Source organism: Phacochoerus africanus, chromosome 8, assembly GCF_016906955.1.
Source record: "Phacochoerus africanus isolate WHEZ1 chromosome 8, ROS_Pafr_v1, whole genome shotgun sequence".
Taxonomy (NCBI): domain Eukaryota; kingdom Metazoa; phylum Chordata; class Mammalia; order Artiodactyla; family Suidae; genus Phacochoerus; species Phacochoerus africanus.
In genome coordinates, this window is record NC_062551.1 from 81,230,906 (window position 1) to 81,248,543 (window position 17,638).

The following is a 17,638-nucleotide window of genomic DNA, read 5'->3' on the forward strand; positions in this document are numbered from 1 at the left end:
CTAGGAGTAGAATTGGAGCTGTAGCTGCCAGCCTGTGCCACAGCAATGCCAGTTCCAAATTGTGTTTGCAACCTACACCACAGCTTACAGCAATGCCACATCCTTAACCCATGGTGTGAGGCCAGGGATCGAACCTGTGACCTCATGGATGCTAGTCAGATTCGTTTCTGCTGAGCCATGACTGGAACTCCTTTTTTTGCCTTTTTAGGGCCGAATCTGCTGCATGTGGAAGTTCCCAGACTAGGGATTGTATTGGAGCTGCAGCTGCCAGCCTATGCCACAGCCATAGTAATTTGGGATCCAAGCCTGCGACCTACACTGCAGATTGGGCCATGGGGCAGTGCTTAACCCACTGAGCAGGGCCAGGGATCGACTCTACATCCTCATGGATACTAGTTGGGTTTATTACAGATGAGCCACAACGGGAACTCCCAAAGTTGCAGCAATCTGATGTTACAAAAGTCTAATATTATTATTAGACTTAGTAAGTCTTATTATTACTTATACTTTATATATACTTATCACTATTAGACTTTTAAAGTCATTATTATTTATAGACTGACTTCTTATTGCTATCCTAATCAAGCAGGCTTTGACTGAAATAGGCCAAGAGGTTAGTGGTAAAGATGGCAGGAGTGGAAGTTCCTGCTGTGGTGTGGTGGGTTAATGATCCGGCTTGTCTCTGTGGAAGTGCCAGTTTGATCCCTGGCCCAGCTCAATGGGTTAAGGATCCAGTATTGTTGTAACTGTGGTGTAGGTCACAGTTCTGGCTCAGAGTTGATTCCTGGCCCAGGAACTTCCATATGCCACGGGTGTGGCCAAAAAAGAAAAAACCAAAAAGTGGGCAGGCTTTGAAGTCAAACAAAACTGGGCTGAAAACCCCAGCTCTGGGTACATATTAGTAGTGTGACTATAAGCAATTGACTTTGCCTTTTAGAGGTTTCCTCATCTGTAAAACGAGGATACCAAACTTTCATCCTCAGGTTATTGTGAAGACAGAGAGTCCTCATTTATTTTTTATTTTATTTTATTTTATTTTTTTGTCTTTTTGCTATTTCTTGGGCCGCTCCCGCGGCATATGGAGGTTCCCAGGCTGGGGGTCGAATCGGAGCTGTAGCCACCAGCCTATGCCAGAGCCACAGCAACGTGGGATCCGAGCCCCGTCTGCAACCTATACCACAGCTCACGGCAACGCCGGATCGTTGCAAGGGCAGGGACCGAACCCGCAACCTCATGGTTCCTAGTTGGATTCGTTAACCACTGCGCCACAACAGGAACTCCGAGAGTCCTCATTTAAAAGCACTTAATCCAGTGCCTGACACATAGTAAAATCTCAAAAAAAAGAGTTGACTCTTAAGACCAGAGCACATAGTAGGTCCACCTCACCTAAAGCTGCCTTGATTAATGTCTATCCCACAAGCCTGATGATTTCCTTCATTGTACTGCCACTAATTATCTTCTTTATTTATTGGCTCTCTTCCCACGAGAATGTAGAATGTGAGCCCCATTAGACAGGGGCAGAGTCTCATTTACGGCTGGACATCCAGGACCAAGCACAGAGCCTGGCATGTATTTGTGAGATGGAGGGATGAATGAATGGTGGACACCTTGTCTTGTAAGTATTAAATGAAGACACAGTTAATCCATATCTTTCTTTTTATTCCATCCATAGTCCCAAATAATTGCATTAGAATTGCTCTGCAATCCTCTTCATCCTTAACAATTTCTTTTGCCTACTGCTCTAAGCCCTTCTGAGATCATCAAAAGCATGGGGCTGAATTCTTGCTGGAGATGATGGATTGTGGGACATCAGCCTTATCCCTGGCATGTAGTAAGGAGGGAGGAATTTTCCCCCTCCTCCCACTTGCTCTGTTTATTATTCATTACAGGGTATAGAGGGTGAAGGCGACAAAGGGGCTGGATTGAGGCGTGGCTGGGGAAAATCTGGGGATTTATAAAGTCTTTGTGAATGTCTTCTTTTTTCTTGGATTTGGCTTTGACTGGGACTCTGCCTGCTTCCAATGCTACCACTAAACAGGACTTTACAAGGTCAGTAAAATTCTCTGAAGATTCTGTGTCTCAAGTGATCCCAGCCTCCTCTGTATTCCCCAGGTACCTAAGAGGACACAGTGGTTGTAAGGGGGGATTATCAGGGTGTTAGAAAGGGCCATTGCTGTAATAATAAGATGCCCTGACCGAGGGGCTTGTCCATCACCTCTGCAAGAGGTGGATCAACACCCTCGATCCTCACTGCCTCAGAGTTCCTGGTCCTGTGTGGCAAAGGGTGACCTGAAGTTGGGGCCTTTCATAGATCCAGAACCAAGGTGGCCCCAACAATTAAGCAGAGAGGGCCAGCCGGCCATCCCATCTGATACTCTGAGGTCCCAGGAGAATGGTCCAGTCTTCTTTTCGGATGTCCTCTGAATCCCTCACTGCTGAGCCTGAAGGCTCCACCTGGCTCCTCTGGCCTCAGGAGAATGCAGTCACGAGCTGACTTCTGGGAGGGTTGTCCTGTCCTGCACTGAGCCTGTCCCAGGCTTCTTGCCTTCTGCCCACCTTGCCATCCCTCACAGGGCCTGGCCACCCAACAGACTGTGTGCAGATAGATAAGGCCAGGCTACCCTCTAGGGGTCAGTACCGACACTCATCAGCGAAAGAGGGCGGAGGTACAGGTCTTCGGAGCTGGTGAGAGGGTCAAGGCCACTCTCTCTCCTCCAGGGAGTGAATGATTTCTGATGTGGCTTGTTTAATCCTGTGAAAGAGGCCTCATCAGGAATCAGAGCAGTATAGCTCTCTGGAAGCTGGTCCCTGGGTGATTTTCCCGTCTGCCTCTGTCTCAGTGATTGAGGACCTCGGGAACTCTTCTTTTCCATCAGGCCCGAGGCAACTCAGGCGCTTCTTCCAGCGGGCCAGGAGGTGGTGGGCGGAGGAGCGGATCTCCCCACTCCGCAGGGCGTAGATGATGGGGTTGACCATGGAGTTGACAAGGCAGAGCAAGGAGCAGAAGGCAAAGACCTTCCTGACTTGCTCACTTAGAGGGGAGGCCAGGCTGTAAACCATGAGGGTCAGTGCCGGGAGCCAGCAGATGAAGAGCACAGCCAGCAGCACCCCCAGGGTCTTGGCCAGCCACACATCCAGCCTCATCCGGGCCATTCCTGGCACTTGCCTGTTGTGGTGCTCAGCCAAGCTGGCTACATGCTGATGGGCCTTCCAGAGGACATGCCCATAAGTGTAGATGATGCCAGAGAAGAGGACGGCAATGAGCAGGAGCCAGCCCAGCAGATAGTCATTGGGAAGCAGGGGGAAGAGCTCAGAGCAGGGCCTGGGACAGCAAGTCCATCCCATGAGAGGCAGGTACGAGACCAATGCCGAGAGGGCCCACATGATGCCCAGGGCCACCAGTGCCCTCCTGCGGGTGAGCAGGGCTTTGTATGTAGGGGGGTAGCACAGACAGAGGTAGCGGTCAATGGCTGTCAGCAGCAGGCTGCCTACGGAGGCCGTGAAGGTCATAGTCACACTGCCGATCTTCAGCAGGAAGACAGCTTTGGAATCCACACCATGGAAGACGTGGAAATTTACAAAGCTGCAGGCAAAGACCACACTAGCCAGAAAGTCAGCCCCAGCCAGGCTGCTGATGAACAGGTAGGAGGGCTTCCTGCGGAGCCGGTGTGAGGACAGGATCAGGTAGAACACGACCAGGTTCTCCAGGGCGCTGAGCAGGCCCAGAGGGGTGCACAGCACCGCGATGGCGATCTTTTGGGAACTGCTCAGGACCATGTAGTCCTTCAGGGGGTTGAAATCCAAGTCGTCCCTGGAGCCGTTGGCTACATCTATCTTCCAGCATATCTCCATGGAGTGGGACCTTCAGCTTCTGCCGGACTTGCCAAGAAGCCTTTGCTGTAGTACAATGAGGAGAGGAAATGAGTGTTTTTCAATCAATCGTGACCTCACACGAACAATGACTTTACCCAAACCCTTGACCTGTGCAGATGGATCACATGTGGAAATAGCAATTTGTATTTGTTGCTCTATATTTTACCTTTTTTTCACCCCGGGGGGTGGGGGTACTAGGTCTGCCTTAGGAGAGGTATACGGGAATTCAAGAAGGGGAAAGTGGCCTGCAAACCATATAATCTTACTTATTTGTGGAACTGAAAATTAATCCAGGGGGTCCCTGGTGGCTCAATGGGTTAAGGATCCAGCGTTGCCACTGCTGTGGCTTGGGTCACTGCTGTGTGCAGGTTTGATCCCTGGCCTGGAATTTCCACATGTCATTGGCCGCCCCCCTCCAAAAAAAGCATTAATTCGTAGATACAGAGAACAAATTGGAAGTTGCCAGAGGCAGAGGTTTGGGGGCGGGTCAAATGGGTGAAGGTAGTCAAAAGCACAAATTTCCAGTTATAAAGTAAGTCTTGGGGATGTATTACAATGTGGTGACTATAGTTAATAATATTGTAGTGCATATTTCAAAGTTGCTAAGAGAATAGATTTTAAAAGTTCTCACCATAAGAAAAAAAATTTGCAACTACATGTGGTAACATATGTTAACTAGATCTATCGTGGAGACCATTCCACAAAATGTACAAATATTAAAGCATTATGTTGTACACCTGAAACCAATATAATGTTATATGTCGATTACACTTCAATGAGATAGGGAAATTTTATTATTTTAAAAATATGTATTTATTTATTTATCTTTTTGTCCTTTTAGGGCCGTACCTGCAGCATATGGAGGTTCCCAGGCTAGGGGTTGAATCAGGGCTACAGCTGCCAGCCTGCCCCACAGCCACAGCAACGCCAGATCCGAGTCGCATCTGCAACCTACACCACAGCTCACGGCAATGCCAGATGTTTAACCCACTGAGTGAAGCCAGGGATTGAACCTGAAACCTCATGATTCCTAGTCAGATTCTTTCTGCTGCACCACTATGAGAACTCCAATAAAATAGGAAAATGTTAAAAAGAGAAGTGACCTGCAAGCTTTTTGGCTAAAAAAAAAAGACGACACCCAAGATTTCTCTTTGAAAATAGAGAAATCTCCAAGGGTCAAAAATCAAGAGGAGGAGTTCTCAGCAGGTTAAGGATCTGGCATTGTCACTGCTGTGACACTGGTTACTTCTGTGGCAAGGGTTTGATCCCTGTCCAGGGAACTTCCACAGGCCACACGTGCAAAAAACAAAATAAAACAAAAACCAAAAGGAAATTAAATGGAATCCAGAGTGATAACATGGAGAGTTTTTTTGTTTTGTTTTGTTTTGTTTGCTAGTTTTTTTAAGTGAGCAAGATTTTGGTTTCACATCAGTAGATATGTCAGATAAAATATAGGAATCCAGATAAATTTGAACGTCAGATAGTGAATCTTTTTTTCTTTTCCTTTTTGGACACCCTGTGGCATATGGAGTTCCTGGGCCAGGGATCAGATCCGAGCCATAGTTGCAACCTATGCCACAGCTGTGGCAACACTGGATCCGTAACTCATTGTGCCAGGCCGGGAATTGAACTGTGTCCCAGTGCTCCAGAGATGCTGCTGATCCTGTCGTGCCACCACAGGAACTCCTAAATTATTTTTTAGTATAAATATGTCCTAAATATTGAGAAAAACAGGGCACCCAGACATTATATGGGACATTATTAGAAAGCAGTCTCCAGATTTCTCTAGAGGGATGTACTCTCTATCGAGGTCACACAAGATTTCCGCATATAAAAGCCCATGGAATTTGCGTTCATGATGCAAAATTACAAAATGCACAAGGAAACAGGAACAAGAGTTAGCAGAAATGTCAGAAAGAAGAATTAGACTTCTAAGAACTTCACGTTAAAAAAAAAAAGAACTTCACATACCTCGGGTTTATGTTATAAAATGTGTTTAATAGGATTAAACAAGGAATCAAAAACATGATTACTTAAGAAGAGACTAGGCAGATCTGAAAAAGAATGAGGTAGAATCTCTGGAAGTGAAAAATGAAGTCACTGAAAAACAGAAACCTTTAAAGATAGGTTAAAGAGTAGAAAAGACTAGTTGAAAGTTTTGATCTGGAGTTCCTGTTGTGGCTCAGCGGAATGAATCCGACTAGAAACCATGAGGTTGCGTGTTCGATCTCTAGCCTTGCTCAGGTGGGTTAAGGATCTGGCATTGCCATGAGCTGTGGTTAGGTCGCAGATGCAGCTTGGATCCTGTGTTGCTGTGGCTATGGCTAGGTCGGCAGCTGTAGCTCTGATTGGACCCCTAGCCTGGGACTCTCCATATGCCGAGGGTGAGTCCATAAAAAAAGGCAAAAAAAAAAGTTTGGATCTGAGGAAACATCTCAAAATGCAGTACAAGGAGATAGATAGTTGGGAAATATGAAAGGTAGGTTAAGAGACATGAAGGATTGGAAGAAAAAGATTAAAATATATCTAACTGAAGTTTTGGAAGAGAAGAATAGAATTGGTGGTAGGCACTGGGGAGGCTGTATTCAAAGATAGTGGAGAATTGCTATAGAGTCTCCTGGACATGACTCCTTAGATAGAAAAATCACAATGAACTTCAAGCAGAAGTTTTTTTAACGGCAGTACAGTGGATTTAGAGGGTTCTATACAGCAAAGCGATTCAGTTATACACTTTGCTGTACATCAGACATTAACGCAGCCTTGTAAAATACCCTTATGTCAATAACATGTTTAAAACTGAAGAAATGGGATTCAGTTATATACATGTATACACATTTTTTTATTTCATATTTTTATTTTCAACTTTTTATTTTTTTTTTGTCTTTTTTGGGCCACACCCGTGGTGTGTGGAAGTTTCCATCTAGAGGTCGAATTGGAGCTACAGTTGCTGGCCTATGCCACAGCCACGACAAGGCCAGATCCAAGCCGCCTCTTCGACCTACACCACAGCTCACAGCAATCCAGATCCTTAACCCGCTGAGTGAAGTCAGGGATTGAACCCGGATCCTCCTGGATACTAGTCGGGCTTGTTACTGCTGAGCCACAATGGGAACTCCTATGCTTTTTCATTATAGACTACTACAAGATATTGAATATAGTTCCCTGTACTATACAGTAGGTCTTTGTTGTTTATCTATTTTTTTTGTCTTTTTTTTTTTTGCCTTTTCTAGGGCCGCTCCCACGGCATATGGAAGTTCCCAGGCTAGGGGTCGAATCGGAGCTGTAGCCACCGGCCTACACCAGAGCCACAGCAACGCCAGATCTGAGCTGCATCTTCGACCTAAACCACAGCTCACGGCAATGCTGGATCCTTAATCCACTGATCAAGGCCAGGGATCGAACCCACAACCTCATGGTTCCTAGTCAGATTCATTAACCACTGGGCTACGAGGGGAACTCCTGTTTATCCATTTTTGTACATAGTAGTGTGTTGAGCAGAATTTTAAAGACAAATTCCACATTCACATATATCATAATAAAACTTCAGAATACCAAAAGGCAAAGAGAAAAAAATTAAAAATGATCAGAAAGAAAAGAGATAAAACCTGCGAAGGAATCACAATTGATATTAAAGGTGGATTTGCCAATAGCAATAATACTATCCAGAAGATAGAGGGGAACATCTAAACTATCATGTGAAATAAAGAAATACACATAGAATTGTCCAGTAACAGACCTTCACTAAAGGAACATCTAAAGGATATGCCACCAGAAGGAGGAAATTCTTTATAGTGGGAAGAACAAAAAGGCAAGAAGACATTATGAACAAATAAGTTGATAAATATATAAGTGAATAAACACCAATGTCTGGGAGTTCCTGCTGGGCTCAGTGGGTTAAGAATCCAACTGCAGCAGCTTGGGTCGCTGTGGAGGCATGGGTTTGATCCCTGGTCTGGCACAGTGGGTTAAAGCATCTGGTATTGCCACAGCTATGGTGTAGGTTGCAGCTGTGGCTCAGTTTCAATCCCTGGCCTGGGAACTCCATGTGCCACAAGTGTGGCCATAAAAAAAAAAAACACCCAAAAAACAAAACAAACAAAAAAACCCACACAAAAATCTCTATAGCAATGATAATAATAATAATTAATAATAATGACAGAGACTGATGTGGAGGGTATGAAACAAAGTGGAAGTAAAGTTGTGAGTGACAGTAGCAAAGCCAAGAGGGATGAATAGAATTGAAACTTTATTTAGGAAGTGAGTAAAGGTATTGATCTACTGTAGGCTCTTTTAAAAGTCAGGCATCGTTTCACATTTGGTTTACTGCAATAGCTTCCTAACTGACTCTCTGCTTTTACCTAGGTCCATCTTTAGTCTAATTTCAACACAACAGCCAGGGCGATCCTTTTAAACTGTGTCAGATTGTTCCCTGGTGGCTCATGGGGTAAAGATCTGGCATTGTTACTGCTGTGACTTGGGTCATTGCTATGGTGCAGGTTTGATCCCTGGCCCAGGAATTTCCATATGCCTCAGGCGTGGCCAAAATAAAATAAAATCAGTGTCAGATCATACCACTCCTCTGTCCCAAACCCCCATGGCATCCATTCTATTCAGCATAAAAGCCAAAGTACTTACAGTGGCCCAGAAGGCTGTGTGTGTTCTGGCCCTATTAACTTTCTGACTTCCCTACTAACCATGCTTTCTTTGGTCAACTAGCTTTAGCCACACTGGCTTACTAAAGGGTATGTCCTCCCACCACAGGACCTTTGCACTAGCTGTTCCCTGTGCCTGAACACTCTTTTCCAGCCTTGGCTCAATCTCACCTTCTTCAAGTTGTGGCTCCAATTTTGCCTTTTCAACGACATCTACTCTATCTTCCTATTTAAAATTGAAACTCACCCTACCCTCCTGCTCATCTGGTCCCCTTTACTCTTCTCTATATTTTATTTTTTCCATATCACTTATCACCTTCTAACATATAGTTTATCCTACATAATTTACCTTTATTGCTTATTGTCTGTTCCACTAGAATTTAGATTCCATAAAGTCAAGGAAGTGACTACTTTGTTCACTGATATAACGGCTTAGAATAATTTCTGGTCCATAGTAGCTACTCAATAAATATTTGTGGAATTGAAATGAAATCCAATAGTGAGTGATTCTTTAGCATGCCTCTCTCAGAAGTTAATAGATTAAGCAGACAATATACTAATTGATAGGCTATGCCAGATTTGAACACGCAATTAACGAGCTCGATCTAATAGTCATAGAGGGAACTCAGCACCCAATAAGGAGAGAATACTCATGTTTTCAAGCAAATGCGGACATTTACCCAAACGGGTCTAGTCTTAGGTGAAAGTAAATTACAACAAATCTTAGAGTTTCCGTCGTGGCTCAGTGGAAACAAATCTGACTAGCATCCATGAGGACATAGGTTTGACCCCTGCCTCACTCAGTGGGTTAAGGATCTGGCATTGCCATGAGTTGTGGTGTAAGATCTCGTGTAGCTATAGCTGTGGCATAGGCTGGCAGCTACAGCTCTGATTCGACCCCTAGCTTGGGAACCTCCATGTGCCATGGGTGCAGCCCTAAAACACACACACACACACACACACACACACACACACAATTCTTAGATAATCTGTAACATACAAACCTATGTTCTCGGATCACAGTGCAATTTTTTTTTAGAAATCAAGAACTTGATATAATTAACAAACTTCATAGGTAGAAAGCTTCTGGATCAAAAAAATCATAAAGGAAATTAGAAAATATTTAGTATTGTAACATATTAATATTCGTGGGATGCATCTAAGTGGTGCTGAAAGGGAACTTTATAGCCCCACATGCTCATATTATACAAAAGAAAAAAGACTAATGAGCTAAATATGCAACTCATGAAATTAGAAAAAGAGCAACAGCAAAAATACAAAGAAGGGAGTTCCTGTCATGACTCAGTGGTAATGAACCCAACTAGTATCCATGAGGACACAGGTTCGATCCTTGGCCTCACTCAGTGGATTAAGGATCCAGTGTTGCCACAAGCTGTATGTCGGTCACAGATGCGGCTCAAATCTGGGATCTGATATTGCTATGGCTGTGGTGTAGGCCAGCGGCTGCAGCTCAGATTCAATCCCTAGTGGGAACTTTCATATGCTGCCGGTGTGGCCCTAAAAAGACTACATAAATACACACACACACACAAATACTAAATACACACACACACACACACACACACACACACATACAATTTCACCACAGCAGAAATTGATAATGTGGAAAAACAATAGAGAATAAAAAGCCCTGACAAAGAACGAAACTAGTTCTTTGAAAAGATAATAAAACAGAAAAACCTCAAGCAAGATCACTTGAGAAAAAAGAGGGAAACCACAAATAAGAAAAAAACATCAGGCATAAAAGAGAAATGGTCACCAATCTTTTGAAAAGATGTGTAACCTCAATAGCATCCGCAGAATCGCAAGTTTCACTTCCGTCACGTGGGCAAAAAAATAAATCTGACAATATGGCGTATAGGAGAAGGTGCAGCTCGAGAATGCCCAGCGCTGTGATGGGGTGTAAGCTGGTGCAAACACTTTAGAGAGCAGTTCAGCAAAATCTAGTGAAGGTAAAGCTCTAACCCTGCCCTTGTAGGCACCCATTCCCCTCCTGAGAATGTGCCAGGGGAGACACATACGAGGGTGTTCATTTCAGTATTTTTGAAATGGAGAAAAGTCCAACTGGAAACTGTGTGAACAAATTAAGACATCCGTACAAAGAAATACACAAAGCAGTAAAACATGAACCAGAACTCTATGTATCCACAAGAATACAGCTTAACAATACAATGTTGAGCCAAAAATCCAACTCCTTAGGAGAAGGTAGAGGATTTACAAAATAGATAAAGCGGGGAGAACTTGCTGACAGTGGCAGGGGAATGAGAGACATAGGAAGGAGGGCAGAATGTCTCCCAGATTACACAAGAAAGCAATGCCTTGCCTGAGGCAAAGGGAAAAAAATGTGCTCCACGAAGTAGACATTTCCAAGTATTCTTCTGTGGCTTTTTTTTTTTTCCTCTCAAAACATGAAACATTAAAACACCAAAAAGTAGTTACTATTGAAAAATGGAAAAGTAGGTACATTAAAATTCACAGCAGTATATTATAAAGTTTCAACGTTTTATTTATACTCAAACATAATTTATTATAATTTTGGGGCACCCATTTAAACTTTGTGCCCATGGAGAGGGCCTCACTCTCCTCACCCTATGTCTGGTCCTGCTAGAGGGTCTCAGAGAGTGGGATTTGGGATAAGAGTGGGATTTGGGATAAGTTGGCTTCCCAAGCAGTGGTTTCCTGATGTGTCTTCATGAGAAGACCTTCACTGCATTTTCTTTTCTTCTTCTCTTTTTTAATGGCTGCACTTGCAGCATATGGAAGTTCCTGGGCCAGGGATTAAATTCGAGCTGACACCTATGCCATGGCTGCAACAATGCCACACCCTTTAACCCACTGCACAGGCCCAGGATCGATCAGTGCCTCCAAAGGGACCCGAGCTGCTGCAGTCGGACTCTTAACCCACTGTGCTGCAATGGGAACTCTCACTGCATTTTCAAATCTCCCCTGAAAATAACCTCCAGGATGGATGTGCTCATGCTTAGTTTATGTAGGAAGAAGACTTAGGAATGATAAGCTCTCTGGGCTCCCTCTACTCAGTTTCCTTATCTAGAAAATGGGGAGAGGAATTCCCATTATAGCTTAAGAACCTGATGCTATCTCTCTGAGAATGCAGCTTCCATCCCTGGCTTTGCTCAGTGGGTTAAGGATCTAGCATTGCCGCAGCTGTGGCATAGGTCACAGATGTGGCTTGGATCCTGGTTGCCATGGCCATGGCATTTCCATTCAACTGATAGCTTGGAACTTCCATATGCTGCAGGTGTGGCTGTAAAAAGAAAAAAAAAAAAAAAGAAAAAAAAAAGAAAAGAAAATGGAGATGATGATGGTAAACTACTGTTACAGGTAATTCATGTTATGAGAATTAAGTGAATTTGTATATAAAATATATTTAGAAGAGAGCTCAACACTGGGGCGTACTGTCCTGAATTAGGAACTTGCTCCAGGATGACTTAGTTATTCAGGTGCGAGGACTAGGGTTCAACTCCAGTTCCATCTATACCTGCATCATCAGCACGGTTTGTCTGAATGGAGATGTGCCTTAAGTGTAAAACACACACCAGATTTCAGAGCCAGTATGGAAGAAAGCAGGTAGGATACCTCATTAATAATTTTTTATACCATTCCCCAGTTGAAATGACATATTGGGCTAAAGAAACATTTTGCCTGTTGCTTCTTTCTTTTTTTTAATTACTTAATGAATTTTATTGCATTTATAGCTGTACAACAATCATCACAACCAAATGGCTTATTTTTTTTTTAATGTGGCTACTAGAACGTTGTAAATGACAGTGGCTTATGAGACAGTGCTAGCCCATCCCACAGAGGTCTACTATCTGTTGACAACAAGGTCAGAAGTATGTCTTTGCAGTCGCTGCAGGCAGCCCCAGTCTGGCTGGCCCGGGTGCTTCATCATTCCTAAAATAGTTCTGATTTCTTGCACCTTTGCCCCAGGGTTCCTTTCCCTGGCTTCACCCTTTTCCTTGGACCCATCTCTCGCCCAGCGAGCCTTTCCAAAGTCACACACCATGCTCCCAGCCTTACTCTGCATGTCCTCTAACCAGTTCTGCCTTAGTCTTTTCTCCAACCAGACTCACATTTGTATGAAATGTAACCTCTACAAAATATTTTTCTCAGCTACAACATAACGTAATTCATACAACCTCTGATATAAGAAATACGAAAAACACAATCTTCATTATGGTGCTGGTTACATAAGTGGGCGCATTTGTCAAAGGGTATTGTAGCACACCCTTCAAATGGATACATTTTATTGTTATGTAAATAATGCCTCAATAAAGTTGATTTAAAAGTTTTTTTGTTTTGTTTTTTTGTCTTTTCTAGGGTCGCACCCTCAGCATATGGAGGTTCCCAGGCTAGGGGTCTAATCAGAGCTATAGCCACCAGCTTACGCCAGAGCCACAGCAACGGAGGATCCGAGCCGCGTCTGTGACATACACCACAGCTTTCGGCAGCACCGGATCCTTAACCCAAGGAGCCATGACGGGAACTCCCAAAAGATAATTTTTTTAAAAAAGGGTTATTGTTATTTCATAGATAATGGAGGCTCAGAGATGTTAAACTCCTGGGAGGAGGCCACACAGCGTGTCAAGGTCGGGGCCTGCGCCTGCATTATTTCTGGGTCTTCAGTGCCTTGCACAATGCCTGCTACAGAGTTGATGCCTGAAAACCGTTTAATGCACAGGGAACTATATTCAGTATCTTAGGATAGACCACGATGGAAGGTAATATAAGAAAGGGAATGTGTGTGTGTGTGTGTGTGTGTGTGTGTGTGTATCTGAGTCACTAGAAACTGGCACAACATTGTAAATCAGTTATACTTTAGAGAAAAATAAAAAATGAAAAAATAAAAAACTGCATAATGAATGAAACCCCTTTGGATGGAAAGGGACTTTCCAATAGAGTATATCCCAAGGAGGAGTGTGAGGGGGAGGGGAACTTGTGTAGATTCAAATCCTAGCTTGGTGACTTTATGCACGATAACCACTGTCTCGGTTTTCCCATTTCCCATCTGTAAAATGGGCTTTTTTTTTTTAAAGAAAAGTAAATTAATAGAACACAGGGAAGTACTTGTTATCGTTACTATTATTATTATTAGGAGCCTCTTCAAATGGGGTTAATTTACCTGGTTGCTGAGGCTGTTAAGAATAATACGCCTGGTATATTATAAGAACTTATTGCGTGGCAGCCCTTATAATACAGAGTTTTTCAGATTTTTAAAAGAGCAGAATGCTTTTTTTTTTCTTTTTAGGGCTGTACCCATGGCATATGGAAATTCCCAGGCTAGGGGAACTACAGATATAGCTGCCGGTCTACACCACAGCCATGGCAACAAGGGGTCCGAGCTGCATCTGCTCATGGCAGCCCCCCGGATCCTGAATGCCTGATCCCCAACCCACTGAGCAAGGCCAGGGATCGGACCTGCATCCTCATGTATACTAGTCGGATTTGTTTCCGCTGCACCAGAATGCTTTTTACCACTGATGGAAGCGCCTCTTCATAAATCAGGTAACATCTGAGTTCATGTCATCTATGTCCTTTCTTCTGAGTAGCCCAGTTTCCTCTGCAGAGTCCTCAGGCCCCACAGAAAAGATTTAAAATCTCTCATCAATCTAGCTCTATCATTTTACCATCAAGTAAACAAATCAGCAGCAGAGCTGGAACTAGATTTCACATTCTGCAAACCACAATCCAAACATTTGTGCTGAAGTGTAGAGTGACTCTATCCTGAAAAGTTGAAAAGGGGTGTTTCCCTGAGACAGGTACCCTTTGCTGCATGCTGTCAAGGTCACCCCTGAGTGAGAGAGGAAGCGGTGTCAGCCCAGTTCTCAGCCCTGAACACAAATGAGTAACAGAAAGTGTGAAGCCTGTCCCAGCTCCCACGTTCCCCACCCTGCTACTTCTTCCCTGCACCCCTGAAGCCCCAGTCCCATCGCCCTCCAACTCTCTTCCCATAATTCCCTGAGGAAACAGCCCCCTCCCATCAGAGAATGGCTTACCCCATGCAGAGTCCAGCCTAGAAGAGGGGTTCCAGGGGGGCGGTGGCTGGCATTTGCCCCTCACCCAAGCTTGTGGTTATTGTCCAAAGTAAGAAAAAGCAGGAAACGCAGGCAGTTGGATGGAGGTCCTAACAAGACAGCGTCTGACAACAGGATGCACGGAGCAACCGGAAACCCAGCTCCCTGTCTGCCTTCCTTCCGAGCACATCGAAATCCCTTTAGGAGTCAGAGCTTCTGGCTTCTAGACGAACCTTCGTTCAAGGCAAGGACTTGTCTGGATGCCCAGCACAGAGAGAGACCCAGTGCTCGCTGCGCTGCACAGCTGTTCCTGTTCCACCTCTGCCACGGCTGGTCATGTGACTTTGGGCAAGTCCCTTCAACTTTCTGTGCCCCTCTTCTCTTTTGTGAAATGACAGTGACTGTACCTGTCCCTTGGGAAAACCAAATCAGCTGACAAGTTCCACCACGGCTCTTTAACTGGGCCCATGGGAAGGTTGTGACAGGGTCCCAGTCCTTTCAAAGGGTAAGACTTCATGCCTGTGCATTTGTTAGAGGAAGAGTGTTTGTATATATGTGTTTTATCAGCGCGTCAGTGGAGTTCCAGAGATCAGGAACCACTGAGGTGTGCAAAAACATTCTGTGACCTGACACTTACACAAATGTTAAGGTTAAAGGAGAACCAACCAACTGAGGGGCTTTCCCCACCTAAGAAAAATGCCATAGCCCCCAAACGATGTGACACTGTTTCCCTCGAGAGCACATCCATGCTGAGGGGGTGAACAGGACCTGGAGCGCTGACTCCTGCTGAGTGTCTCAGAGGGGACCCTTGAGTGCCGGGAAACTGCGCAGTTTGAAATGGGGCACCTGGGGGTTTTTCTGACCCGAACTGAAAGTGTGAAGTGAAAGCATGCCACAGTCTCAGCGGGCCCCTCTGCACCGCTGTGTTGAAAGCCCACGGGCACTCGGGACAGCCTGTGAGGTGAGAGGGAGCTGGCCCTTGATTGTGGCCACTACACCTGCTGTGAGAAGCTGGGATTGGAGGCCAAGAAACATCATTTTTATCTCTGACTAGGAATTAGGTGGCCTGGTGTCCAGTCCCTGTCTGCTACTGAGTGACTTTGGGCAGGTCCCTTCTCCATTCTGAGTCTGTCTTTCCTCATTTTTAAACATTTTTAAATTTAGCATTTCAGGGCTGTACCTAGGGCATATGGAAGTTCCCAGGCTAGGGGTTAAATCGGAGCTGCACCTGCCAGCCTACACCAGAGCCATCGCAACGCAGGATCCGAGCTGTGTCTGATACCTACACCACAGCTCATGGCAATGCTGGATACTTAACCCACTAAGTGGGGCCAGGGACCAAACCCACTTCCTCATGGATACTATTTGGTTTCATTACCACTGAGCCATGACAGGAACTCCCTCTTTTCCCATTCTTAAAGCACATGGGTTTTCTCCAGATAGATGCCCAGGAGTGGAATTGTTGGATCATATGGGTATCTATCTGGAAAAAAACATAATTTGAAAAGATACATGCACCCCAGTGTTCATTGCGGCTCTATTTACAAGAGCCCTGACATGGAAGCAACCTACATGTCCACGGGCAGATGAATGGATTAAGAAGATGTGGTACATATATACAATGGAATACTACCTAGCCATAAAAAGAATGAAATAATGCCATTTGCAACAACATGGATGGACCTAGAAATTACCATACTATGTGAAGTCACTAAGACAGCTGAAGACAAACATCATGTGATATCACTTACATGTGGAATCTAAAAAAAGGATTCAAATGAACTTATTTGCAGAACAGAAACAGACTCACAGACTTTGAAATACTTACGGGTACCAAAGGAAACAAGTGGGGAGAGAGGCGGGATCAACTGGGGATTTGGGAATGATTGGCCAACGGGGACCTTCTGTATAGTACAGAGAATTCTACCCAGTGTTCTGTGGTAATCTATGTGGGAAAAGAATCTGAAAGAGAATGGACGTGTGTATATGTATAACTGAACATGTGTAACTTTGTTGTACAGCAGAAATGATCACAACCTTGTAAAGCAACTACACTTCAATAAAACTTAAAAAAAAATCCGTTTAAGAAATGGGGGAGTTCCCGTCGTGGCGCAGTGGTTAACGAATCCGACTAGGAACCACGCGGGTTCAGTCCCTGCCCTTGCTCAGTGGGTTAACGATCCGGCGTTGCCGTGAGCTGTGGCGTAGGCTGGAGGCTACAGCTCCGATTGGACCCCTAGCCTGGGAACCTCCATATGCCATGGGAGCAGCCCAAGAAATAGCAAAAAAAAAAAAAAAAAAAAAAAAAAAAAAAAAAAAAGAAGTGGGCAGAAGACCTAAAGAGGCTTTTTCCCAAAGAAGACATACAGATGGCCAAAAGGCACATGAAAAGATGCTCAACATCATTAATCATCTGAGACATGCAAATCAAAACCACAGTGAAATATCACCTCACACCTGTCAGAATGGCTATCATCAAAAAGAACACAAATAAAGGAGTTCCCATCGTGGGTCAGTGGAAACAAACCCAACTAGTATCCATGAGAATTCGGGTTTGGTCCCTGACCTCACGCAGTGGGTTAAGGATCCAGTGTTGCCGAGAGCAGTGGTGTAGTCAAAGACAGGGCTTGGATCCCACATTACTGTGGCTGTGGCCGGTAGCTGCTCTGATTCGTCCCCTAGCCTGGGAACTCCCATATGCCGCAAGTGTGGCCCTAAAAAGAAAAAAAGAACACAAATAAGAAATGTTGGGAGGATCCAGAGAAAAGGAAACCCTCATACGCTATTGGTAGGAATGTAAATTGGTGGGCCACCATGGAAAATGGAATGGAGGTTTCTCAAAAAACAAAGAATAAAACTACCATATGCCTCAGCACTTCTACTCCTGGCCATATATCCAAAAAATGCAAAAACTAACTCAAAAAGATACATGCACCCCAATGTCCATACCAGCATTATTTACAATAGCCGAGACATGAAAGCAACCTCAGCGTCCATCGGCAGAGGAATGGATAAAGATGTGGTACATATATACAATGAAAGGTTACTCGGCCACAA

General features: G+C 44.5%; 1 protein-coding gene across 3 annotated transcripts in view; it reads right to left on the reverse strand.

The window, feature by feature from the left end:
* Positions 1 to 1,642: 1,642 nt before the first annotated feature.
* Positions 1,643 to 17,638, reverse strand: part of CNR2 (cannabinoid receptor 2) — a 32,229-nt gene continuing 16,233 nt past the window's right edge. For 2 of the 3 annotated variants that reach the window (XM_047792496.1, XM_047792495.1), the window contains exon 2: positions 1,643 to 3,897. In XM_047792496.1, the coding sequence (XP_047648452.1) occupies positions 2,770 to 3,852 (1,083 nt within the window). In that variant the 5' untranslated portion in view covers positions 3,853 to 3,897 and the 3' untranslated portion in view covers positions 1,643 to 2,769. Of the gene's footprint in view, positions 3,898 to 14,563; positions 15,174 to 17,638 lie in introns of those variants that run through there. The other variant, XM_047792494.1, reaches the window with a different exon arrangement.